The sequence below is a fragment of the Saccharomyces eubayanus genome, chromosome II, assembly GCF_001298625.1.
Source record: "Saccharomyces eubayanus strain FM1318 chromosome II, whole genome shotgun sequence".
Classification (NCBI taxonomy): Eukaryota; Fungi; Ascomycota; class Saccharomycetes; order Saccharomycetales; family Saccharomycetaceae; genus Saccharomyces; species Saccharomyces eubayanus.
Genome location: NC_030977.1, coordinates 492,806 through 518,022, shown reverse-complemented (window position 1 = coordinate 518,022; position 25,217 = coordinate 492,806). Strand labels below are relative to the sequence as shown.

Sequence of the window (25,217 nt, the reverse complement as noted above, 5' to 3'; positions counted from 1 at the left end):
ATACTCATCTCAAACAAAAATGAAGTCATTTGAAGCGTAATGGCAATATATTGAAATGAGAAAAGCAGCAATCTTTCACATACTTCCGGAAAGAGGGCAAATTCTTATTGCTAAGCTGAAGGGCATAAGCAATGTTTGATAAATTACCATACGAAATTTTTGAACAAATTGCCTGCAAAATCATCCAAGAAGATAAAATCTCGGTAGCATACGTGTCTAAAAGATCGTACAAAAGAATTGTACCTTTTATTTACCGGAACTTATTCCTTAACGAAACGTATCATGTCAAGGGTGATTACGATAACTCATTTGGAACTTGTTATTGGTCTGTCCTGACCTTTCCCTTTATTAATGAAGATGATACAAATATTGAAAACCAGACACCAAATAAAGAGTTAGCCAAAAGAAAATTCGGTTACTTGGTAAGGTCACTAGCAGAATCTCCGAGTAGATTGTGTCCGCTGATCAATCGAATACGTTGTACGTGGCACCTGGATGAAGATGTCATGTCAGATTTATTGAAATTACTATCAAGGTATGGTTCCAATGTGAAATTTGTCGACCAATTTGTTCGTCAATCAGTAAATGACGGGCTAGAACCTTTGTCAAACCAATTAAAGACTCTAACTCTAACACCACCAACTATTTTACCAACTCATGGTAGTGTATACAGTTCTTATTTAGATCGAATTGACCATTTGTACCTGAAATGTGATCTAACTCAACTTGAAAAGCTATCTATTCACGTCAATGCACTGAAATATTTTAAAGGCTTAAAAGCTCCAATGAAAATCAAGTCCTTAGTATTGAATCTGCGACCTGACACACTTAACCTTCCAAAATACGATGACATAAGTGGAAATGTTAAAGAGATACAATACAGCGATATTTTTGATACTTCTGCTCTAAAACAGCTAGAAATCTTGTCTTGGTACAGTCGTGATGATATCCCCACCGCGAATGAAGGTGGTCCTGATAGCTTATACGTCAAATGGGGCCTAAGAGGATTCTGGAAATTTTTCAAGCTTGAGAATCTATCATTAGCATCATTAGTCTACAATGAAAACTTTTTAAAGGGTTGTCTGGCAGCTTTTCATGATTTAAAGAGGTTAAAACTTGACTATATGGGCCAATTTGAATTTGACGTATCGTTGATTAGATTTTTATCTAAGCAAAAATGTGGCAAAAAGCTACAGCGTTTGGATATACATTGTGAACTGAATCACCAACTCTTTTTCCCAACGACAGATAATCCACTAATGCGTTTGAACTTTGACAACTTCTGTCCTTGTTCGAAGTGCAAAGACACCATTCATGAAGTGATTCTTAAGAAAATATTTCCGGAAACGCGACAGAAACTCATAAAAAGCTCAAGCAAGTTCCAGGCTCGTAACTTCCTATATCATATGTTTTTCCAATACAAAATTATGCCATACACAAATATTATTGACGAAACTCCTGCGATGGGGTGGGATTGTGTCCCGATTGAGACATTTGTACGAGACTTCAACAGAAATTTACAAGAAACCATCAAGATTGAGAAAACATCATCGAATAACATTACTAGAGAAGATGCCATTCGGTTGTATCACTTATATCTTCATTATCTAAAAGATGTATTCAACGTCTTCGAGCAAAGCCTGCCCGACTTAGAATACTTAACAATTAACGGTATACCTACCAAAATCGTACAAGTAGACGAGTTACAAAGCTGCGCGGTACCTCTATTCTATAATGAAGGTTATAAGAGTAATTCCGTCTACGAATTGGTAGATAGTGACTCACTCTTTATGTAGGACTTAGAACAAAGAAGCCGTTCTAACGTGTATAGTGATGTTTGCAGTAAATACCTTTTTACGTCAAAACGTAAACAAAAAACATCAAGAACAATTGAGTAAGATCAACCAAATTAAAGAAACACCTTTCAACTCTTACCGTAGACTGTTAAGATCCCACTTCAGCCCAATAATCTTAACGATGAGTAGTAAGAAAAGCCGTAGGAGTCTACGCGACATAGGAAACACAATTGGACGAAATAATTTGCCGACTGACAAGGATAATGTGTTTGTGAGATTGAGCATGTCTCCGTCAAAAACAACGGGCCCAAGGGAGTTTTTAAAACCACCTATGAGACTATCGCCTAAAAAGACGGATGGCACGAAACATAGCACACAGCTCACACCTAACAGGATACAGTCGCCGGAATGCTTAAAGGGCTATACTCCCAAAGTAACTCAAAGTCTGGATCGACCTCAATTCAAAAACACGAGTAACGACCTGAAGATTCGAAGCTCCAACCACATAACGAATATAATATTTCCTACATCGCCGACTAAGTTGACATTTAGTAATGAGAATAAGATTGGAGGCGATGGCTCCTTAACAAGAATTCGGGCTCGGTTTAAGAACGGTCTTATGTCACCTGAAAGAATACAGCAACAGCACCAACAGCAACAGCAAAATCTCCCTTTACAAATCAAAAATGGCACTGACATTGACCATAGTGATGAGTTTGAAGCGAATCCGTTTGAGGATGAGCTCTCTGCTGGTAAATTAAAAGGAAAAAACTTACTGAGCGAACTAAGGAAAGAAGATGAAGGTGTGGGAAATGGCATAGAATCTCTCACTAAGACAAACACGAAACTGAATTCCATGCTTGCAAAGGAAGGGAAGGTGCAGAAAGCTAACCTCCAGAAGAGCGTAAAATTTAATTTACCTGACAACATAACCAGCGGAGAAACTACAGAGTTGAGGGACATAAAAGACCTGCTGTCACAAATTTTAAGGAGGCAACGAGAAATAGAATCGCGATTAACAAACATCGAACTTCAGCTCACGGAAATACCGAGACAAAAATAATCTCATCGCTCTTTACATTTTGAGCAAAACGTAACCTTAATATATTATATTCTTAACTCTATAACCAACTTTAGATAGCAGAGGTTTTTTGTGTATAGATGCAATACATCCAAGTCAATTGGCCTTGGCTGGATACAGGGTCCTACATTTTTTAATGAACGGCTTTTCTTCTTGCTGCCGATGAGCTTAAGAAACTTTCTCGGGAGGCGGAAAAACATCCGAAAGTACGGGGCGAAGTTTCACAGCGAAAGTTTATCGATATAAATTATAGTTGTTTCAGGAGAGCAAAGAACCCTTTACAACTTAGCTACTAGAGAGCAGGTCAGACGAAATATCGTTAACGACTATACTAAGAAGTGATGAATATTGTTAAATTACAAGTATGTGTCTTTTTCCTGAATCCTCGCTTAATGTTATAGTGAGACTTTTTTTTTACCCTTTTAGGTTTTAATTAGCTCCCATATACTAACTATCTGTTATTAAACTAGAGAAAATTTCCAATTTTGACCCAAGAGGATCTTTTCGGCACAATTGAAAAGTTCAGAACCATCGACTTGGATGATAAAGGCTGGATTGAAAAACAACAAGCTATAGAGGCTGTTTCCAAAGATGGCGATGCCACTTATGACGAAGCAAGAGAAACTTTGAAGCACGTCGGTGTGGATGCATCAGGGCGTGTTGAATTGGACGATTACGTTGGGTTGATTGCCAAATTAAGAGAATCTAAATCGGCACCAGCTCCCCAGACCAGTTTTAATGTAGCTCCTGTTTCTACCCCTATTGCATCCACCGCTACCACTGGACTGCAGCATAAGGGTAAGGGTGCCCAAGCAAAAATTATTGTTGCTGGTTCACAAACAGGTACCACTCACACCATTAATGAAGAAGAAAGGCGTGAATTTACCAAACACATTAACAGTGTCTTGGCAGGTGATCAAGACATTGGTGAGTTGCTTCCATTTCCTACCGATACTTTCCAATTATTTGACGAATGTAGAGATGGGTTGGTGCTATCTAAGTTAATCAATGACTCTGTTCCAGATACTATTGATACAAGAGTTTTGAACTGGCCCAAAAATGGTAAGGAATTGAATAACTTTCAGGCTAGTGAGAACGCCAATATCGTCATCAATTCTGCAAAGGCCATTGGTTGTGTCGTTGTTAATGTTCATTCAGAAGACATTATCGAAGGTAGAGAACATCTAATTTTAGGTATGATCTGGCAAATTATTAGAAGAGGTCTGTTAAGTAAGATCGATATCAAACTACATCCTGAATTATACCGTCTACTGGAAGATGACGAAACTTTGGAACAATTCTTAAGATTGCCTCCAGAGCAAATCTTATTGCGTTGGTTCAACTACCATTTAAAGCAGGCTAAGTGGAATAGAACGGTTTCTAACTTCTCTAAAGACGTTTCTGATGGTGAAAACTATACCATCTTACTGAATCAGTTGGATCCTACGTTGTGTTCTAAGGCGCCTTTGCAAACTACCGACCCACTGGAAAGAGCAGAGCAGATTTTACAAAACGCTGAAAAATTAGAATGTAGAAAGTATTTGACCCCAAGTTCTTTGGTCGCAGGGAACCCTAAGTTAAATCTGGCCTTTGTAGCTCACCTGTTTAACACTCATCCTGGATTAGATCCTATTCAAGAAGAGGAAAAACCTGAAATTGAGGAATTTGATGCTGAAGGTGAAAGAGAAGCAAGAGTTTTCACTTTATGGTTGAACTCGTTAGATGTCGATCCCCCAGTTATTTCCTTATTTGATGATTTGAAGGATGGTTTGGTGTTATTGCAAGCTTATGAAAAAGTCATGCCCGGTGCAGTTGACTTCAAACATGTCAATAAAAGACCCGCCTCGGGCACTGAAATATCCAGATTTAAAGCCCTAGAAAACACCAACTACGCTGTCGACTTAGGCAGATCGAAGGGATTTTCCTTAGTTGGTATTGAAGGCTCTGATATTGTAGACGGTAATAAGTTGTTGACGCTAGGTCTAGTGTGGCAATTAATGCGCAGAAACATTTCCATCACTATGAAGACATTATCTTCGAGTGGTAGAGATATGAGTGATTCTCAAATTTTGAAATGGGCTCAGGACCAAGTCACGAAAGGTGGCAAAAACTCTACAATTAGATCATTTAAAGATCACGGTTTATCAAACGCACATTTCCTATTGGATGTTTTGAACGGAATTGCACCAGGCTATGTTGATTATGATCTAGTCACCCCTGGTAACACTGAAGAAGAAAGATACGCCAATGCAAGATTGGCTATCTCTATCGCCAGAAAGCTGGGTGCTTTGATTTGGTTGGTGCCTGAAGATATCAACGAAGTTCGTGCAAGATTGATTATTACTTTTGTAGCTTCGTTAATGACCTTGAACAAATAAACTTGCAAATAGCTTTTATGCTTGAGTTTCCTTTGTATCTACGGTCCATTTTCCAACTGGTTTATTGTTCAACACTATATAGCCTCAAGTATCTCTTCTGTTTTTAGTATGTAATAATAGATTTCAACTTCCATCCATTTTTTCTTTACCTCTAATACAAGATTTCTAGTGCCACCAGTGAATGTACTTGGAAACAGAACTCACATTAACGGTCATTACTCTTTTTTACAACGCACACAAACTGTCTTCATATCTTTTATTACATCGATCTACACACAACATACATAAAATCAAAATATATGAAATAAAATAATTGTAGACAACTGTTCCCATAATGAACCTTTTAGGCATCAAACATATCTGGACAATTACATCCACATCCAGATGGACATTCGTCGCCGATCTCCCACCATGTTCTCGCACACGCGGAATGTAAAACATGTTGACAATTGCCACATATAAAACTACTCCTTGTCACTCTCAAATTACAATAGTTACAATTTCGAGCGATAAACTTTTCCTCTCCAAGCTTCTCGTTTTCGATCCAATGAGTAAGTATTCTATTATAAGGACTGTTTTCATTATTGGTAGAGACACTTCCAGGAGTACTATAAGAACTTTTAAAGTCTGTGCTCACTTTTAATATTTTAACCCTTTCTAAGGGTAGTTCCCATCTAAAAAGAAGTTTTGAATACTGGTAAATATAAGTTTGAAATTTTGGTATGTCTGATGGCTCCAAGTGCAAGAAATCCTCCTGTTCATAAGCGTCTATGATATCGTCATGTAAGAGCTCGACCTTAATATCAGGCATTTTATTGCGAAAGGCGCCGGACGGGGTTGCACGAGTATTTTGTTTCTGAGCTGGCTCGGAAAATCTGTTGCTACCACTTAATGTATTATGCGATTTTAGCCGAGCATGGTAATCATCGGACCTTATGGAAGCATTGTCACCTGCGTAGACGTTTTTTCCTCTCAAATGAGAAGCATAAGAATTTGGTGTTACAGTGCTACTTCTAGATCTGGTTGAAAAAGTGTCTGATCCCTTCCAGAACGATGTGTTTTGGCTTTCATTGTCATTAAACACAATCATACCTTCCGTGTTATCTAAGTCTTGCCCATAATATCCGTCGGCATTATATGTTGAGTTCACTCTCTTTCTAGCGCTCAAGATCACACAGCATAACATAGCTAGCATTTGTAAGTTTTGTTGTCTTTCAAAATAAATGATTGCTTCTTTTATAAACCATTTTATCCCCATAGGATGGTTATTCCAGATTGTATTATAGGGGTCGCAATCATTTTGATCTATCAGCATATCAGATAAAATTTGCCAGCAATGGCTAATTTCGTCAAGCTCATACTTTTCTGCCACTAAGGCGTTATTTCTAGCGAATTCTTCTGGCGTAACATCCATGAATAGGTATTCTAATGCTAGTTCCTTGCGGTCACTTAGTAAACTACTAAAGTCTTTAGAAACTATCACGTTCTTATTTTTCTTAGTAGATTCTACTGTTTTCCCAGATTCAGAATGCACTGAACTGAAAGCTCTGAAGTTACCTCTTAGAATTGGAATTTTAGTTCTTACTATTATATCGTTTCTTAATATATCATCCCAATCATCGGCAACACTGTCAAACGAATCATCAGAAGATGATTCATCTTCTGAATATGTTCTCGAATCGCCATTATTGCTGCCTCCTAGACCCAATGYGTCAACATAACGCTTGGGACGAGCCTTAACATCAATAGCAGTGGTTTCATTACCATCGGCTTCTTTATCATAAAAAATTTGAGGTTCTACTTTAAATGGATGCCTTTCCAATACTGTGTCTTTTTGGGACAATTTGGCTATTGTGTTTTGCTTTTTCTCAGGTTTTTTGTCGTTTGCGAAAAAGCATAAAAGTTGCCCTGTTGCAGTCCAACAAGAACCGCATCCATTTGGAACCGGTGTTGTATCTAAAGCTAGGTTTCTTCCAAAATTTAAACCCGGATTCGATGCGTCAGGGAATACCAATGCTTCCTTGTAAGATTCTGTGTCAGATTGAGAAGAAAGGTTCTCCAAATTTTGTGAATCAGAATATGAACTATCTAAGGAGGATAAGTCTTCGAAATCTATATGATCAGCAATATCAAAATTTAGTAAGGGTTCCTGGCCGTCTCCGATATCATCCAAGCTAACCTTCTCGCCTAAAACAAAACGTATGCACGGTTCCAAGCAATAATAATTTGAATCGGTATATTTTTGACCAATAGTAGCCAGATTGGATAGTATTTCTTGCCTCTTGCTCGAAGTCAGGTTTGCATTTTCCTCTATTATAAACTTTGGGGGGTTTCCTTTGCTTGGATAGTTAGGAGAAAAGTCGATGCTTATACGCAAGAAAACATATTCATCAGGATTTTCCTCTGACCAAGGGCCATTGAGGGTCAGACATAATTCTCGTGTGGAGACTGAAATCTTTTCAAATACCACTTTTGGGAATTTGTGACCAATTGCACTTACTTCCTCCCCTAGATTTTGAATTTTAGTCTCATTGAATAAATCCTCTTGGGAATTGGCGTTATTCATTCTGATCCCTGAGAGCCAAGTAATATGGTTGGCCTTATTTTTCTTCAAACCAGAAGTCGTTATGAAATTTTCTCGTATTCGCTTGAATTCATTTTTTTGAACATTTTCTCTATTATCAGATTCCTTATTGTACGAACAGTAATCGTAGTCTGGTAGTTTTTCTTCGAGTCTTTTTGTTCTATCAAAATTAACCTTCCCATAAATATTGTCAGACATTGGCCATAGTTTCAAATCGCAATCCTTAGACCACGTAACCAGTTGAAATTCACGGTCATCATAATCTCCATTGTACGTGTGCCTTGACCTCCAAAGAAAGTCAATCACCCGATCATTGTGGCCCTTGAATGCGTATATGGGCTGAAGTTTTGTTTTCTTGTTTTCTTCATTGTCATCGTCGTCGCATAGGTTTACCAAATACACTGCATTATTGCCTCCAACCATTGGCATGATACAATAACCTTCTCCAAATGGTAGGTAGCGTCCTCTCCAAATTGGAAAATTAGTTGTTACTGTTCTCTTAGATTCTGTTGTACTTTTTGAATAGTCCCAGAATTTTACTGTTCCGTCATTCGAACTTGACATTAATTCTGTGGACTTGAACCTGTTGAAATCTATACTATTCACTGAACTTACATGACCCTTTAAAGAGCATAGTGGAGTGGAGCCTTTTCTTAAATCCCATACGAATATATCGTTTCCATGTGATGATGCGAGGACATTAGGATCTTTATAGTTCCATTTAACTTGGGAAGCAGCAGACCTCCACGAACTTGTCGAATAAAAAGGCCTATGAGGACTTCTCATATCCCAAGCATGGACATACGTGTCAACCGAACAGGTAGCCAAAACATCAGGATGCTGTGGATTGAAATTTATATCCGTGATTGCCCTGGAGTGGCCATGCAGCACAAACTCAATTGCGTTCGACGAGGATTTTGCTAAATTCCATATGATTGCTTTTTGGTTTGATGTTGAAACAATCCAATATGGTTTCGCAGGATGCGGTGACCATTGCACGTCGGCAACTTGCCATGGTGTAATGTGGTGTAACCACCTTGGAGGTGTAAACGGATCGTCCAAATCGATAATATAAAGACCTTGCCGGCTGGCCAGAACAACATCCCTACCAGAGGGATTGATAGACACGGCGTTGAATCCTCCATCTACTTTTAATGATAATGATTTTCCAAACGTTGGCGAGTTATAGGGACCTTCATTAATACTGCTCATAATGATCTTCTCAGAAAACAAACCAGCCGAAAAAAAGCAATGTCCGATATATCTTCTACAGGTTTGAGGTAGCGCTTACCTATCAGTATATGTTATGATGACTATAATATCTATATGGCAGCTACTCTTTGACTACATTTACTTTTAGAGAAGGGTAACGTATGCTAGCTCACCAGCTAAAAAATCTATAATGAAAATACAGATTTGAATATAAATAACTATAGTCAGGCTTAATTTCTAAAAACTCATACTTAGGAAAGACATAGTAAAGGTACTGTAAAATAATAAAACGAAGAAACATCATGTTATTTACTCTCTCGTAACGGCATCGAAAATGGCTTTGAATGGAGCCTTAAATCCTGTCCATTTTTCAAACTGCGCAACACCTTGGTGAACTAGCATTTGTGCACCAGGGACAACGTGCCATTGGTATTTGTCCTGCGATATTGTCATGACAGGAGTGACGCTTGGCTTGTAAGCAGCTTCTAACAAGGTTGGCACGAATGCAGCGTGAGCACCCTTTACAAGGAATCTCTCCAATTTGCTCAACAGTTCATTATCCAATGGTTTATCTGCGGGTACACAACTGACAGCAACGCCAACGTGTTCCTTGATTTCTTCAATAGATTCCGCGGTTTCTATGCCAGTGATGTTGAACTCAGATGGTAGGGATTCTATTAATGGTTTTAGTTTTGAGGTTGTTCTGTTAATAATGTAGATATTTTTACATCCCAAACTGTGTAAAGCGTAAAGAGCAGCTCTGGAAGTTCCACCTGCACCAATAACTAAACCAGCTGTATTTCCAACGGATTCGGGAACACCATTGCTGACCAAGGCATTGCGAATACCTAGCCAGTCAGTGTTGTCACCTCTAAACTTCTTGTTGCCTAACGGTATAACGGTATTTACGGCACCAATGACTTTAGCGGCGTCAGTCAATTCATCCATGTATTTCATAATATCTAGTTTCAAAGGAATGGTAACTGCGGCCCCACCTAGATTTTTGTTTCCGTCCAAAAGTTTTTCCTTAACTAATTCTGCTGAGTCAGTCTCGAATTTATCAAAAGTGTGGGGCAAGCCCAAAATTTCATAACCAGTGTTATGCAAAATTGGCGATCTAGAATGCCCAATTGGTTTTCCAACAACAAATAGTTCTCTAGGTTCAATACCACCCATAGACGTGTAGAGCTTGTTGATTTGTGCTACTGTCAATTGACCAGGAGCAGCAGCGTTAGGTAGTAAATCAGATGTCACAGGCGTCAAAATATTATTCAAAACGCGAGAGATACTGCCTTTGGCAGTCATATTTACTGCAATCAAGGGTTTAGTCTTGTGCGCATCCCTGAACCTTTCTAATCTTAAGTTGTCTTCAAAACTATTAGCAGTACCAACAAATTTTACAATATCCACGTCAAGAGTCAAGGCTTGATTGAATCTGTTTTCCCACTCAGCATCGTCCCATGAATATAATCCTTGGAAGTCATGATGAGACCCAATAATCTTGGTATTGCCTCTTTTATTGATGACTTCATATTGAATAGCAGTGGGTAAAGTTAGCTCTAGGTCAATGAATTCAACACCGTTCTTCAAAGCAATGTCATATAATTCCCTCAAACTCTTAAATTCTTCATCTGGAAAGTTGCCACCTTGCTTTTTAGTACGTACTGTAAAGATAATAGGAATACTTTCAGTAGCTTTACGCAATATAGACAATTGCTTACTAACAAAATCAACAGAATAATTAGCCAAATGATCTACCCTGACCTCCACAGCCTCACAACCGTAGCAGATCGGGGTCAGTTTCTCGGCTTGTTCAGTCAAATCTTCAAAGGTCAAGCACACGAAAGCGGATCTTTTACATGGAATCTTTACTTCTCTTGTCCCTGTAATCGTGGCAATGTATTTGCCAAAAGATCTTCTTAAAGCTTGAAATTCGGCTTCTTCTGAGCAATGTGGGGCAAAAAAAGAGAAATTGGAGCACTCTTTATACCAGACTTCTCTTCTGTTCCAAACTTCACGAATCTCTTCGACGTAAGCAGGTCTTGAAGGGTCGCTTTGTAAGAAAATAATCGTTTCCTCGATATCCCTATGTAAGTGTAAAACATAGCCACCTGATGAAGCAAAGTTATTCAAGGCTTTTCTAGACTCCGGACTTTCGACAATGCCGCCGCCAGTTGAAAAAACATACCCGTCGTCACCGTAGTTTTGGATAACTTCTTCAAAAATCCTTGTTTCTTCTTCACGGAATTTTTCCCAACCATTATCCACAACAAATTGCTTAACGGTTTGGTTACCATGTTGCTGTTCAAATAACTCATCCAAATCGACTAACTTGTAGCCCAAGGCTGCAGCACACCATTTGCTAATGGTAGTCTTGCCTGCTGCTCTCATACCAATAATGACAACACTTTTCTTCGAATTTTTTTTTGAAGAGTACTCTAATGGCTCTGCACCATCCAATTTAGCACCCAATTCGGAATGCAGAACATCCCACCAGCCTGGCCAAGTCTTACCGGTACAGTGTCTTTCAAGTATTCTAACAGGTTYAACAGCTTCGTCACACTTGTTTTGAGAATTCACCATACCTGCAAGAAGTGAAAAACTCATGGCAACACGATGATCATCATATGTGCATACACCGACAGGTCCAGTAGAATCTGAAGGAACTTTCAAGTCATTTATGGAATTTAGACCGTGCACCTGTATACCATCTGGTAATTCAGTAGTCTTAACACCAAATTTAGCGAGTTCAGTGGCCATGGCCAAAATTCTATTACATTCTTTGACACGTTGATTTGCAATGCCTTCAATGGTAGTAGTATTAGATGACTTTGGATCGTCATCGTGCGACACAGCAGCGACAACGCAAGCAGTTAAAAAGGCATCAGTCATTGGCTCCATATCAACATGTTTCAGCGGCTTTAAAGTACCTTTTGGAGGACCTGAAACTGTTGTTGATGTTGCAGTTTGAGTAACTTTACAGCCCATTGGTTTCAAGACATCTCTTGCAAATCTGGCATCACCCTGTAATGATTCGAAACCGATGTTTGGAACTGTAACGGTGGTGCCAGTCATTGCAGCAAAGGCTAGTGGATAAGTAGCACTAGAGGCGTCACTTTCAATCACATATTCTGACGGATTCACATAATGGCCCTTAGGAATATAATAAGTGTAAGGTTCGGTTGTGGAAGCTTCAACATTGATACCGAATTTTTCCATCATCTTGATCGTCATTTCGACATACAACTTAGAGATCGGTTTACCACCGACAAGAGCCAAAGTGACAGGCTCTTTAGCATATGGAGCGCACATTAAAATAGAGGACACATATTGAGAGGAAACTGTAGCGGCCAATTCGATTCTGCCACCTTGGAAAACTGAATCAGTGTACACCTTGATTGGGAGAGAACCTTCGCTATTCAGGTAGTCGATTTTAGTACCGTTAGCACGTAAGGAATCAACTAAAGGAGCGATAGGTCTTTGTTGCATTCTTGCATTACCAGTCAAAACGACATACTTTTGATTTGGAGTAGAGTTGACCAAGGCAGCTAAAGAAGTCAAAAACCTTGATGCGGTACCTGCATTACCTAGATATAACGGATCAGCACATGCTGATAATGTGGATCCACCATGGCCTTCCACAACTACTGTTTCACCATTATCTTCCCATGATATTGTGGCACCCTTCAATTCATGAACAGCAGTTAGCATATGTTTCGTGTCATCAGAATGTAATAGATTCTTGATTTTGCAAGGGCCCTGACCCAAGGCAGCAAGGATCAAGGCACGGTTTGAAATAGATTTAGAACCGGGAGGAATGACAACTTTTTCTTGATTGGCAGGAATGTCCTTAAAGGGGTACACAAGAGTTTCGTCTGTTAGAATGAATCTCAAGTCTTCATCGCTTACAAATTGAGCTGAATCACCGAAACATTTGCCGATACTTTCCAAGATGACCACTTTCTTTTTGGAGCCTTCGTTCTTCTTATCGATACTCATTTTCTTCAACAAGGTGTCCAGTGGTGTTTTCTTATGTAAAGTTAACTCTTTGAACCATTTCTCATCAGGCGAGACAGGTAAACCGTACGCGACCAAAATTTTGGACAGACGAGCGACTTGAGTAGGGGAAAGAATATCAAAATAACGGGATAGCTCTGCCTCTTTGACCATACCAATGGATACACATTCTCCGTGTAATGCTTGAGGGGTTAAGATAGCTTCATAAGCATGACCAATAGAATGGCCAAAATTCAGAAGGTTTCTTAAACTGGATTCACGTTCATCTGAAGAAACCACCTCTGCTTTAACCTTGATACTTTCAAGAACCAACTTGTAAGTGTGATCTAACATTGCTTCTATATCAGTGTTCGATATCTCATCGATTTCGTTTGTCAATTGATTGGTAACTTTGATATTTTTGGCCCCATTAACAACATTCAAGAATACTGAAGCGTTTGATTCTAACCTGGTAAATTCGGCAGCATTCCAAATACAAGCTGTCTTGATGACTTCTGCCATCCCATTGATGAATTCCCTCTTCGCCAATGTTTCTAACCATTTTATATCTACAAGGACAAATTTTGGTTGCCAGAATGCACCAACAAAGTTCTTACCCAATGGAGTGTCAATGGCAGTTTTACCACCGATTGAGGAATCGACCATTGCTAATAAGGATGTTGGTATCTGGACGACGCGGACACCTCTCATAAAAGTGGAAGCAACGAACCCAATCATGTCACCAATAACACCACCACCAATGGCTATCATTACGGTATCACGAGTGCATCCTTCTACCAATAGGTAGTCTTCTAGTTGTGCCTTGGTCTCCCTACTCTTACTTGTTTCACCTGGCTTGACAACGTAAGTAAGTAAACGAGAGCCTTCTGGTAAAGCGGCTTTGAATTCCAGGACTAATTGTTGGTAGTATGGAACTTTACTCAAATTTGTATCATTGCAGATCACGTAAGTTGAAGAGGGACAATGTTTAATTATAGTTTCAACCAAATGGTCATGAATATTATACCCAACGTGGATAATATCATTCCCTAAAATTGGAACTCTAGCTAATTCCACCATTGTAATATACGGTTACCTTACGTAGGAATTACTTAACTAGGAGGTTATATAAAGTTGAACGACCGAATTGTAGCTGTAATGTAGCTTGTTACTAATGGTTACCGTCGAAAGTCCTGGCTTCTAAATCTATAAATCGCCTATAATTGGATTCATTCCACAGCTGCGGTTTGAATCATGGCGGTGGGAAAAAATTTAGATGAAAAAAAAAAAAATTTCATCGTTGGGGTGAGTCATATGATAGAATATTACATTAAGTCTATTAAGTTAGCCAAGAAGGTACCTTTGTCATATAAGTTGGTAATTTCGGATGCGTCTTTGATCGTTATGTAATGCTTTAGGCTATAACGTTGATGGTCGTACGCGTTTGTGCTATAAAATGTGACCTGTTGGTCTTGGAGAGGTTCGCCAGTGTCGCTTTTTTCTGTAAATTTGAGAAACCAGGATTGGGATTCATCATCTAACGATCTTACTAGTTTACCTTCTCTCATGTACTCTTGAATAGTATACCATTTGTCTTGCTCATTTGTAGTCATTCCTTCCTTGACAATGGCTAATTGAAGGTATGTGAAAATAGCGCAAATAATCGTAAAGCATCCACATAATATGGTTAGAGTCAGAACTGCTCTAGGAAGCACAGCAGTGCTGCTGAGAGATATAAAGTATAGCCTCAGGAAAGCATAGCTCATTGAAAAAATGTTGGAAAATAGGAAGAAGTAGAATTGGAAATAGTTCCCCTTCCCAATGCAGTTATTTACCCAAATACAATGATGGTCAGCTACCAGAACGCACCGATTACAAATACTGCAATGTTTGGACCTAGCCACCTTGATAGTACGGCACGTGGAACACTTTACGCCAGGATAATACAGTAAGTAGTCGTACGGGTACTTTTCTGTGGAGCCTTGTTTATGATTGTTTGAATCCTCGGCTTTAGTTACCATCACCAAAATACCTAATACTACAGGTGGTAATATAATGATCGGCACGATTAGTATCCGTTCCAGAAGGAACAATTCAGTCTTGATTAGGGGCTCTACCCTGGTATGGTATGTGAACACTAGGTACAGGTATATTGAAGTATAGAAAAGAGGAACCAAATGAAACTTCCAGCGATATTTATGGTCATCGGCTACAAAGGGCTGAAACACTCTATGGTAGAAAGTCGAAAATGGCCATGTTGACTTGAAAACCGGAGAGAGCACTACCAAAAGCACAATCACCACTAGTGGCACAAATAACGCATTCCATGACATTTGTTTTTCCTTTTCAATACAAATGGCAAAGGTGTGTTATATAGTTATCATCTTGAAAGTTTTTCTAAAGAAAGCGAAGTTTTGGAAATACTGGATTTATAAATAATTGGAAATGTCTTGGAGAAAAAGTACTCTATAACTTTTAAGGTGTTAATGAACGCTTTCAAAACCCAACTAGAAGAAAGCTATACACGGTTTTGTGGCGTATATATCTTTTATTTAATAGCTTCCTTTTCAAGTTTTTTATAATAAATCTTAATTTGGACATGTTTTAGAACAAAACTTTAAATTTATGTAAGTTCACAGTGGGGTGTTTTACTGTACACCATGCATTCAATGACAAACTGGCAGAACAGAAGTGAAGATAGTTGTTTCTATTGCAAGGAAACTTCACAGGTCTCCACATAATCTTTTATATAGTTACTTGTATTAGGGCACTTTTCTTTGAAGTTTTCGAGACTTAGAGAATAAGCGAATAAAAACTCACCTTCCCAAAACAATATCTATCCTGTACTCTAAAGTCCATGCACACAAGCAATGCGCCCCTATAGACAATGCAAGTGGGACAGAGCCTTACATACCAGCAGATCTCTTTTTGAAGAGAAAATTCTGCAGAAAAAGAGTCTACAAAGGAAAATCTTCGAAAGAATTCTTAGACCCAAGGGTCAAAATACTGTGACAAAATCGGGATTCAAATTATGGTCTAGTCATTTGAATGGTCCAGCAAAGACGTACGAGCGGTTAAGGGAACTGCAAAATTGTATCATGGACCAAGTAAATGTGGAAGGATCCAAAAAAAACGATAAGTTATTCGACGAAATAAACCAATGGCATTTTCAAAATACAAAGGCAAGTATACAAACACCCACGTTACTGATACACGGCTATGCCGCTTCTTCGATGTCTTACTTCCGGAATTATTCGGGACTGTCCAAACACTTCCAAAACTTATATTCAATAGACTTGCCAGCTAGTGGGTTATCTTCAATACCTAATTTAGAAGTAAATACAACAACGCCTCTGCCATTAGACATCAAATTTATTGGTAAAGACAAGTTTAAAATTCCATATACGATCAATGCGAGTCATCACAAATTTGTGATCCAAATGTACGAAGATTACTATATTGATAGAATCGAACAGTGGCGTATTGATAATAAACTGGACAAGATGAACATTGTAGGCCATTCCTTCGGTGGATATTTGTCCTTTAAATATGCAGTTAAATATCCAAACTCGGTAGATAAGTTGTGTTTGGTATCACCGTTAGGAGTGGAAAGAAACATATGGTCGGTAAATAATAATTTAAGCTCAAACACTCTCTACACAACAGACTTTAAAGATCCAGGCTCCAAGTTTTACTCGAAAAGTCACCTGATTCCGAAATACTTATTTGAAGAACAATTCAAACTTTTGAGGCTAATGGGCCCTTTCGGAGCCAAAGTATGTTGGAATTATATAATGGCGGCATATAGCAGAGTTCCCTCATTAGCATTTAAGGAATATATCTTTGAGCTGTTCTACGGTAAGGGAGGAATACCAGAGGTCACAACAGACATCTTCAAAGGATTATTCTCAAGAAGTATTTTGGCACGAGACCCCTTACTGGATTCCTTAAACTACTTGAATGTACAAAAGCTTTTGGTAGTATATGGGCAATATGATTGGATGAACAAAAATGGTGGCAGGCTCATGGTCAAAAACTTAAACAATATAGGTAACGGGTCGGAAAGAGCGAGTTATTTGGAAGTACCTTCTTCTGGCCATAACCTGTTTTTGGACAATCCGGAATCATTCAACCAGTCTATAGTGTCCTTTTTGTCGGAGAAACCTTTACTGTCTTAGATGCGTCCAAATTGTTGCAGAACTCCTCATGCTTTTTGAAACATCCAACAAAAATGACGAGAAATTTTAGAAGCCTATAAAAATTGCTACATCGCTATATCTGTACTATGTGCATTTGCCACCGTGTCCCCCCCCCCTTCGCCATGTGCTTTTGACCTTTCAAACAAAACACTCAAGATCATTACTGCTATGCAATGAACCGGTGCCGCTGAAATCATTTGATTTGGAAAGCAACAGCGGACCAAAATCGGCAAGCGGTTGTAGTTGGGACATGCTATTTTGGAGATTTCGATCCATAGGATAAATCGAATGCTCTTTGGATAGACATGCCGTGTCATTTTCAATAATTGAAAGCTCCTTCAAGGGGGAGCAATCACTTGTACTCGACTGTTGAACCAACTCTTCCTCCGCGTTGGCCGTTTTAATGACACTTGATGAATGGCGGTGATATGATTTTTTTTTTTGTTTAAGGGCTAAATCGTTCAAGTCAGCAAGTGCTATACTTTCAAGTTTGGAGGCTTTATCGCACAAACATTTTGCAATTTCAAAAATGTTCTTTACGATGACTTTCTTTACGCTCTCCCTTTTGAAAATGGGCATTGCTACAGTCACTCGCACAAGCTCGTCTACCATTTCAAGGCTGTGGGGCATCTGCGGCAAAACATCCATTATTATGGTGCACATCAGATTCAGTCGGTCTGCTTTGTTGAGGTGGTCCGGCTCTCTATGCTCCACATCCTTGGGCCACCATGTCGGCTTCTTAGCATCGCCTTTGATATACGGGAACCTCGTCTTCTTCCTTGGCTYTATTATTTTTATCCACAGCTTAGCGATTGCCTTGCAAGGCAGCTGTCTCAACAACTTGAATGCAGCACATAGATAGTTATGGACTAGTACTGGTCGATCTAGCGGCAAGGCTATCATGGGCTCGATGTTTGTTTCATAAACAGTTATTCTTCTCCTGTGTACCAATAGGTCAAATGCCAGTGGAGGGTCCTTTTCGATTGAAGATGATACAAAACTCTCTGAAAAGAAATGGTTTCCAGTCGGTTCGTTTCTAACGTGGTCTTTGTCTTTCACAAACGCCATAAACTCAACTCCTTGACTATTTACTAGCGCCAGCGCCCTTCTAAGTTCTTCCATGATCGCGTTAGTACTGTACTCAAGCTTACTTTACCAAGACAGATATATATATATATATATATATATATACATATATATACACGCCTGTGCAGCATCTTATATAAAATCATTAGCAGCAACAAAAAGTCCCATAGACTTGGCCCAATTGACGCATCTCCTCCATGTACATACTTCTCATCTCAAACTGTTTGCTGCCACTTACCAGGCGTCGCTTCAAGAACGTCTCAGATCGCCAAGCCACGGCGAGGAATCCAAAACAAATCTGACGCAGCTCCAGCAGTGGTGTTTTAAGAGTGCAAGAGAAGTCTTCGTCTGTAGGAGCTCGTTCATATACCACGCCTGCGCATTACCGTGGCATGCTCACCAGTCAATGGCGTTCGCTGCAACGAACACCTATGTGAGAACAACCTCCGGCATCTGGGCATGCCAACACCAAGTCGCCAGAGGACGAAAACACTCTGGGACCTGTCAGGATTTCCCAACAACGTCTCTCACGGATAGCACCGTCCCAACGTGCTGCACTTGTCGTCCCTGCTGCGCGCTCTGCGCCTTTTCTGTTGGGATTGCTTCAATTGTGCGGCAGATAGTGACTAACCGTTCCCACCAGGTGGTGCAAAATTCGCCGGTTTTCTGTCCACCCCCGTCATCGGCAAGGCGTTGTTGCCTGGTCAAGTATAACACATGTGAATTTTTTTAGTGATTAAAGACTCATCTCATCATCTCTTACTTAACCCTGTTAGGTGTCCTTGCTTGAGAAAACAAGCAACACTGTAGTTAGCTCAGATCGGACTCTTTAACGTGCAGTAAATACATGGATCAGGTGAGGGATAATGCAACAAGCAACGGGGAACGAACTACTGGGTATCCTAGATTTGGATAACGACATAGACTTCGAGACTGCCTATCAGATGCTGAGCAGCAACTTCGATGACCAGCTGCCAGCACACGTGCACGAAAGCACATTCAGCGCTGCGTCCCCCCCTCTCTTAGCGCACGAGCTCGGCATGATTCCCAACGTGGCAACTGTGCAGCCTTCTCACGTGGAGGCATTACCGATCAATCCTCAAATTCACCATCATTCTCCAATCCCGCACACAGGTTACCTGAACCATACCTCTCAGCAAGCGAGCATGGGATTTGACCATGCTCTTGGTCCCAAACTGTCACCATCTAGTTCCGGACTGTTGAGCACGAACGAGTCGAATGCCATTGAACAATTTTTGGACAATCTCATCTCGCAGGACATGATGTCTTCTGGTACTTCGGTGAGTCCTGATGTAAATCCTCATACAAAATCGCCGAAGAAGCAGCATAGGTACATAGAAACAAACCAAAGATACATGGAAACAGCTCCGCGTAATCACGTAAGAGAGTTGCCTGCAAACATAGCACAATTGCCAAGTGAATTCTCTACAGCAGCGGAACACCAACCTACTAACAGCACTCACTACAGCCCTCCACCCTTTTCGGTTCCCGAAATAAAAATCCCAGATTCTGAGATTCCAGCTAACATCGGAGACGACCCTGTGAAGATAAGAAAATGGAAACACGTTCAAATGGAGAAGATACGAAGGGTGAACACCAAGGAAGCATTTGAACGACTGATTAAGTCAGTAAAGACTCCACCAAAAGAAAATGGGAAAAGAATCCCGAAACATATTCTACTGACTTGCGTAATGAACGATATCAGGTCAATTTCGAACGCAAACGAGACACTACAACATATACTGGACAACTCATGAAATTAAACAAGCTTTTGATAACAGCACTTCTTTTCGTGTCAGACATCTTCTGCCGAACGAAAATATCGCAAGGCGGCAAAGCTCGCTCATGTACATATATTTACCTTACACCAAGCTGGAGAAGAGGGAGGGAGGAATAGTTCCCTACCAGAAAGATAGTGGGCGTCTATTCAGCAAACAGCAAGCCAGTTTTAGTCACTTCTGATTCGTAGGTGACAGAATGCTAAGGAAATGAAAGCAAGAGGATAAAAGAAAACTTACTATTAACATCATGTGTTTTATATTTATGCGAGAATGCAGCACGGTGAAGCAACGCGTAATAATGTGGGCTATGACGAGTTACGTCATTTTTACGGGTTATTGCTACTTGCTATCTGCACGTGTTTAGGAAAATGATCATTTTGGTAGTTTCGAGATGTTTTTTTATTAGATACGTAACAGTAGAGAAAATAAAAAAACTAAAAAAAATAATAATATTAGATCTTAAAATATTTCCTTCATGTAGGTCCATTTTGATCTCTTTTTTTAGAAGAAAAGGACGACCAAGGGTTTATATATAAACTTCTATCGAAAACATATTCTTTCTTTTTTTAAACAAGAATATCAAAAAATAATGTAGGCCGTAAACATACTCCTTATAAGTTTAGTTCCTTTAATATCTCAGAAGCCAGTTCTTTATACATCCAAGTGTTACCAGAAATTTTCTTAAAATGCACACCTGCCAAACCAACAATACGCACCTTCACGATATGTATTTCAAATTTGATTGGTTCCTTTTCTCTTGTATCCATGCTTTCGCTATTGACACTTTGTTGGCGAACGTTTTCCAACGATGTTCTGGAGTGCTTCTCGTCCCCGTAATTTTCAATTACGGATGTCTTCCTCTGGTGAATGGAATTGGTTGTTAACGGAGAAGAGGGAGATAATTTGTTAGAGCCTTGGCGTCTAATGGAACCGTGATGTGAAGCGGGCATTATCGATCTTGGAGTCAACTGCGACTTTTCTTGACTAGGCGATGGCCCCTCTTCTCTCTTTGCTACCACATTATTGGAAACGAATCTTTGCACACAAATAAAACCTCCTTTGACTTCCTTGAAATCTATGTGCATTTTTCTTAAGACAAATGTGATCTTATATCTAACAATCGGTAAAGGCTTGGATGAAGTTGTTTGGACGGAAAAAAAACCCTTCAAAAACAAAGAACGAGGGAAATCAATGGATGGCATGGAACCTGCTGGAGCTTTGGATGCCTCTTCTAAAATCTGTTCATCTGTCAATTCCTTTTCCATGATTGGCGAACTTGCGTGCGCATTCGCAGAATGTAAGCTAGAACTACCATTGGTATGTGATGTAACATTTGCCAAACTATCGGACTTGTTGTCGTCACTTGATTCCAGGAATCCGGTATCTATAAGCTCCTGTTGAGGATAAACCGATGTAGGTACTGGGGGTCTCATGTATTTTAGCGACTCACGGCGAGCATGCCCAACAGACTTAGCCCTTGCACTTGGATGCAATTTACGGCCTTTCGCGACATTGAGTGGAGGTAAGGGCTTGTTTTCATCGTCGTTATTATCTTCATAGTTTTGCCCGGTGTAAACTTCCGGTGTATTACCTTTCCCAACATCATCGTTTTGTTTATTGATATTGTGCAGTTTCATTATGTCTTCCTCTAGCTGCTTCTCTCTTTGCTTTTCCAAAATATTCTCTGCATTAACGGGTAGTGCTGGAAAATCAGTATTATCATTGTCCTCGTCATCATTGCTCTTGATCGGCTCCCTCACTGAACTATAGTTTGCTTCATAAGAAGACTTCGCAAATCCAGGAACAAAATCCGAAACGGCGCGCGAATGCGTCTTTTGTACAGGTTTATTAACGATATTACTACCGTTTGCAGCGGATTGTTCAATAGTCTTTTTACGGCGTTGTGATAGCTTTCTGAATATATTGCCAAATTTAGCCTTTTCTGAGGGATCGCCTGCATTTGATGGTGCTCTGAATTGTTGATAATCATTCCCTTGCGGTGTGGGAGAGAGCGCGTAATCTGTTTCACGATGTTGGTTGTCCGGACTCTTTCTACCTGTTGGCGATGTATGCGCTTGTTCTGGTGCTACCAATTTTGGTGGGATCAAAACATGTAGGGGAGGTTGCGTTCTGTTTCCATTTCTTGAAGACAAAGGCGTGTGAGTATCTTGTCTAACCGGTGTTGGTTCTACAGTTTCAAGATCTGACTTTGTGGTAGACACGTTATTCGTAACTTTGTTTTGCTTCACGCTTTCGGGTATCTCGGCAAGCTTTTCCACATTTTCGTTGCCCTGTCGCTGTTGTTGATTCTGTACCTTGGCGTTTTTTCTATTGAGCATCTCAGATGTCAAGTAGTATATAGAAAGCATTGGGTGATACGCTCTAGTTGGATCTTCAAAACTTTCCGTTATGTTTGGAATATCTTCACTATTGTTGGATTCTGCTCTAATTTTGGCCGTCAATGCCCAGTACTGTCTAGAGAGAAGAACATAAGTAGGATCTGTGATTATGCTAGCCAAAACACTTCTTGTTTCTTCCACATCATCGACGAATTCTAAACGGTACATCTCTTTCAAGACGTCCGTATCAAGTATTTCCATAGTCAGTGGAATCCTTTTTGGTAAATAAGAAGGAGGAGGGCCGTCAAACCCTCTTACCATCCAGTGGTGCTCCACAACTTGTTTTAAAGTTGCTCTTCTTTTTGGATCCACCACCAGCATTTTGGATAGTAATGATATTACTTCGATCGATAAATGCTGAGGATATTCTACCTTACCTTGCTTGATCTTTTCGTGTAGTACACTCGAGTTTTCGTCATCAAAGGGAACTTTCCCACACACAAGTACGAATAAAACCACACCGAATGACCAAACGTCCACTTCAGGCCCTGTATAAGGATTGGCCTTTAACAACTCCGGAGCAGCAAAATATAAAGAGCCACAGAATGTATGCAGTTGCTTTCTAGAATCGTAAAGATTAGACAGCCCAAAATCAATTATCTTGATTTCACTAGAATCTGAAATCATAATGTTTTCAATCTTCAAATCTCTATGAACGATATTATTAGCATGCAAATACATTAAGGCACTTGCAATACCTCTGGCAAATTTTCTTGCCTGGTGCTCTCGTATGGATCCATGCTGAATGATATAGTCTAGCAGTTGACCACCCGAGACGTATTCAAACAACATATAAAAATGATTTGATAGTGTGCACATTTCGAAAAGCCTACATATGTGTGGATGGTACAAAATCTGGCCTAAAGACGCTTCCCGAATAGTTCTCTTATCTCTGGATATTTCCTTTTCTAATTTCTTTTGTCTCTCTAAAACATCTTGTTCATTCTTGGGTGGTGGTAGCATTTGTTCCTTATGCAAGAAGGCTTTGGTAGCTCTATTCACGATCTTTACGGCACACACCTCATTGGTATAATGGTGCTTGGCTAGTTTAACCTTTCCCATAGAACCTGCGCCCACCGTTTCAACAAACTCCCAGTCTCCGAGTGATTTTCTATGGAACTGTTTAGGCATGCCCTGAGAAGAGGGAGCTCGACCCTGGCTGGATGTATTCGACTTCTGTGCATTCTCTCTAGGCGGATTTTCAAATTCTGGTTGTCTCTCTTTTTGTTGCGCCTGGTGACCATTTCCATTACTTACATATTTGATGTCTGCAGGCGGCATTAAAGGTGTCTGTTGATGCTGCTGCTGCTGCTGTTGTTGTGGACTCTTTCCCATCATTCTCAGTGTTGCGGGCGCCATGGCACTTGGCTGAGTGTTTACGCTACTAGCTTCATTATTGTTCTCGTTATGTTGTTTGCCCATCGAGAAGGCTGTGTTTACGTGATAATCCTCCATTTTCTGATGTTCTTGATTATAACCTTATTATTATCAATATTATCGAAAGGATGAAATGTAAAGAACCGTCCCTGCTTGTGAAAAAGTTGGAAAATAGGGATGTGTGTAATAACCTCAGAATTTCCAGTATGTTTACTGTTTCGTTCAAAAGCAATATCCAAACCTTACTATTCAATTAAGAAAATAAAAGATTGAAAGAGGGGGGGGGGACTTAGGGTGACAATTAGATTATAAAACTGACCTGTGTTGCCGTATTCCCTTCCTGAGGTGTGTTAGTTTCAGCAAATTGTCAAATTACAAAGCAATCTAGCTAAACCTGTTCACTATCGTGCCTTGTTGATCTGGTGCCACCTATTATTCCTTGTTAAAGTCTCACCAAATATCCACTTCTTGTCCCCTTTCTTTCCTTCCGCGATTTGCCTCGCGGCGGGTTTCCCGGCTTGCGAACAACGACGATGACTGCTGCTTATTACGTATGTAGTCTAAATAAAGTGTTTATTACACAAAACGGTAGTGCTTGAGCAAAGGAGTCCGCTAGAGAACGGTTCCAGTGGAGGACGGCATCTCCTCAGGGCTTCGTATCGTAGCGTCTGCATTTTGTATTTCTGTTTTCTGTTTCTTGTCAGAGGCCTCTTCCGCAGTCTGCGATGGCTCTCCCTCTTGTTCGTGTTCTTCCATTTCCTCAAGTTCGCCGGCCTCTTCTGCAGGTGTGGTTCCCATATCTCCCCCTATAGTCATATCCACGTCAGCATCAGCATCAGCATTGGTATCAGTGTCGCCGTTTTCAGGCTTTTCCTTTTTCCGCAATTCAACGGCAGCTTGGTATTCTTCGAGCTTATCTCTGACAGCTCCCTTCAAAGCTGATTGCCCTATGTGATCCAATGCGCTCAAAACGTCATCTACACTGCAACTCTTTTTATCCTGGCTCTTGGCAATTTCTCTTGCAAACAAGAGCAAGTGGTTAACAAACACAGTGGCACCGCGCTGCAACGCTAATGAGGCGTCTTTGTTTATCAACAGCTTTTTGCCACTTTGCTGGGGCACTTCACGCGCCAAATTTACGATGGCGCTTCTGGGGAACAGTAAGTCCTGGATTGTGATATTCTCTTGTTCTTTGATGTATGATGTGGTGGGATAATTCCCTTGCGCGTCCTTTCTCCAACCTTTTGGTGGCATTGTGTATATATATATGGTCTACTATAACCGCGGGTGAAGTGCACTCTTTTTCA

At 40.0% G+C, this 25,217-nt stretch overlaps 11 protein-coding genes across 11 annotated transcripts; 5 read left to right on the top strand and 6 right to left on the bottom strand.

Annotated features, from left to right (window-relative positions):
• Positions 1-131: 131 nt before the first annotated feature.
• On the top strand, positions 132-1,796 carry DI49_0325 (uncharacterized protein; the record flags this gene model as incomplete). The annotated part of the gene is made up of 1 exon (XM_018363566.1): positions 132-1,796. One exon carries the CDS (start codon positions 132-134, stop codon positions 1,794-1,796), a length of 1,665 nt encoding a protein of 554 aa, XP_018223695.1.
• A 37-nt stretch (positions 1,797-1,833) lies between these two features.
• On the top strand, positions 1,834-2,859 carry FIN1 (Fin1p; the record flags this gene model as incomplete). Its single annotated transcript, XM_018363565.1, has 1 exon — positions 1,834-2,859. One exon carries the CDS (start codon positions 1,834-1,836, stop codon positions 2,857-2,859), a length of 1,026 nt encoding a protein of 341 aa, XP_018223694.1.
• A 1,214-nt stretch (positions 2,860-4,073) lies between these two features.
• On the top strand, positions 4,074-5,255 carry SAC6 (fimbrin; the record flags this gene model as incomplete). Its single annotated transcript, XM_018363564.1, has 1 exon — positions 4,074-5,255. One exon carries the CDS (start codon positions 4,074-4,076, stop codon positions 5,253-5,255), a length of 1,182 nt encoding a protein of 393 aa, XP_018223693.1.
• Positions 5,256-5,598: 343 nt separating this feature from the next.
• Positions 5,599-9,051, bottom strand: MTC5 (Mtc5p; the record flags this gene model as incomplete). The annotated part of the gene is made up of 1 exon (XM_018363563.1): positions 5,599-9,051. One exon carries the CDS (start codon positions 9,049-9,051, stop codon positions 5,599-5,601), a length of 3,453 nt encoding a protein of 1,150 aa, XP_018223692.1.
• A 309-nt stretch (positions 9,052-9,360) lies between these two features.
• ARO1 (pentafunctional protein ARO1p) lies at positions 9,361-14,127 on the bottom strand (the record flags this gene model as incomplete). The annotated part of the gene is made up of 1 exon (XM_018363562.1): positions 9,361-14,127. One exon carries the CDS (start codon positions 14,125-14,127, stop codon positions 9,361-9,363), a length of 4,767 nt encoding a protein of 1,588 aa, XP_018223691.1.
• Positions 14,128-14,372: 245 nt separating this feature from the next.
• Positions 14,373-15,380, bottom strand: SWF1 (palmitoyltransferase SWF1; the record flags this gene model as incomplete). The annotated part of the gene is made up of 1 exon (XM_018363561.1): positions 14,373-15,380. The coding sequence occupies one exon, from the start codon at positions 15,378-15,380 to the stop codon at positions 14,373-14,375; it is 1,008 nt and encodes a 335-aa protein (XP_018223690.1).
• A 537-nt stretch (positions 15,381-15,917) lies between these two features.
• Positions 15,918-17,225, top strand: ECM18 (alpha/beta hydrolase family protein; the record flags this gene model as incomplete). The annotated part of the gene is made up of 1 exon (XM_018363560.1): positions 15,918-17,225. The coding sequence occupies one exon, from the start codon at positions 15,918-15,920 to the stop codon at positions 17,223-17,225; it is 1,308 nt and encodes a 435-aa protein (XP_018223689.1).
• Positions 17,226-17,384: 159 nt separating this feature from the next.
• Positions 17,385-18,368, bottom strand: DI49_0318 (uncharacterized protein; the record flags this gene model as incomplete). Its single annotated transcript, XM_018363559.1, has 1 exon — positions 17,385-18,368. One exon carries the CDS (start codon positions 18,366-18,368, stop codon positions 17,385-17,387), a length of 984 nt encoding a protein of 327 aa, XP_018223688.1.
• Positions 18,369-19,198: 830 nt separating this feature from the next.
• Positions 19,199-20,110, top strand: INO2 (Ino2p; the record flags this gene model as incomplete). Its single annotated transcript, XM_018363558.1, has 1 exon — positions 19,199-20,110. The coding sequence occupies one exon, from the start codon at positions 19,199-19,201 to the stop codon at positions 20,108-20,110; it is 912 nt and encodes a 303-aa protein (XP_018223687.1).
• A 635-nt stretch (positions 20,111-20,745) lies between these two features.
• On the bottom strand, positions 20,746-23,988 carry KIN1 (serine/threonine protein kinase KIN1; the record flags this gene model as incomplete). The annotated part of the gene is made up of 1 exon (XM_018363557.1): positions 20,746-23,988. The coding sequence occupies one exon, from the start codon at positions 23,986-23,988 to the stop codon at positions 20,746-20,748; it is 3,243 nt and encodes a 1,080-aa protein (XP_018223686.1).
• Positions 23,989-24,522: 534 nt separating this feature from the next.
• DPB4 (DNA polymerase epsilon noncatalytic subunit) lies at positions 24,523-25,164 on the bottom strand (the record flags this gene model as incomplete). Its single annotated transcript, XM_018363556.1, has 1 exon — positions 24,523-25,164. One exon carries the CDS (start codon positions 25,162-25,164, stop codon positions 24,523-24,525), a length of 642 nt encoding a protein of 213 aa, XP_018223685.1.
• Positions 25,165-25,217: the final 53 nt, after the last annotated feature.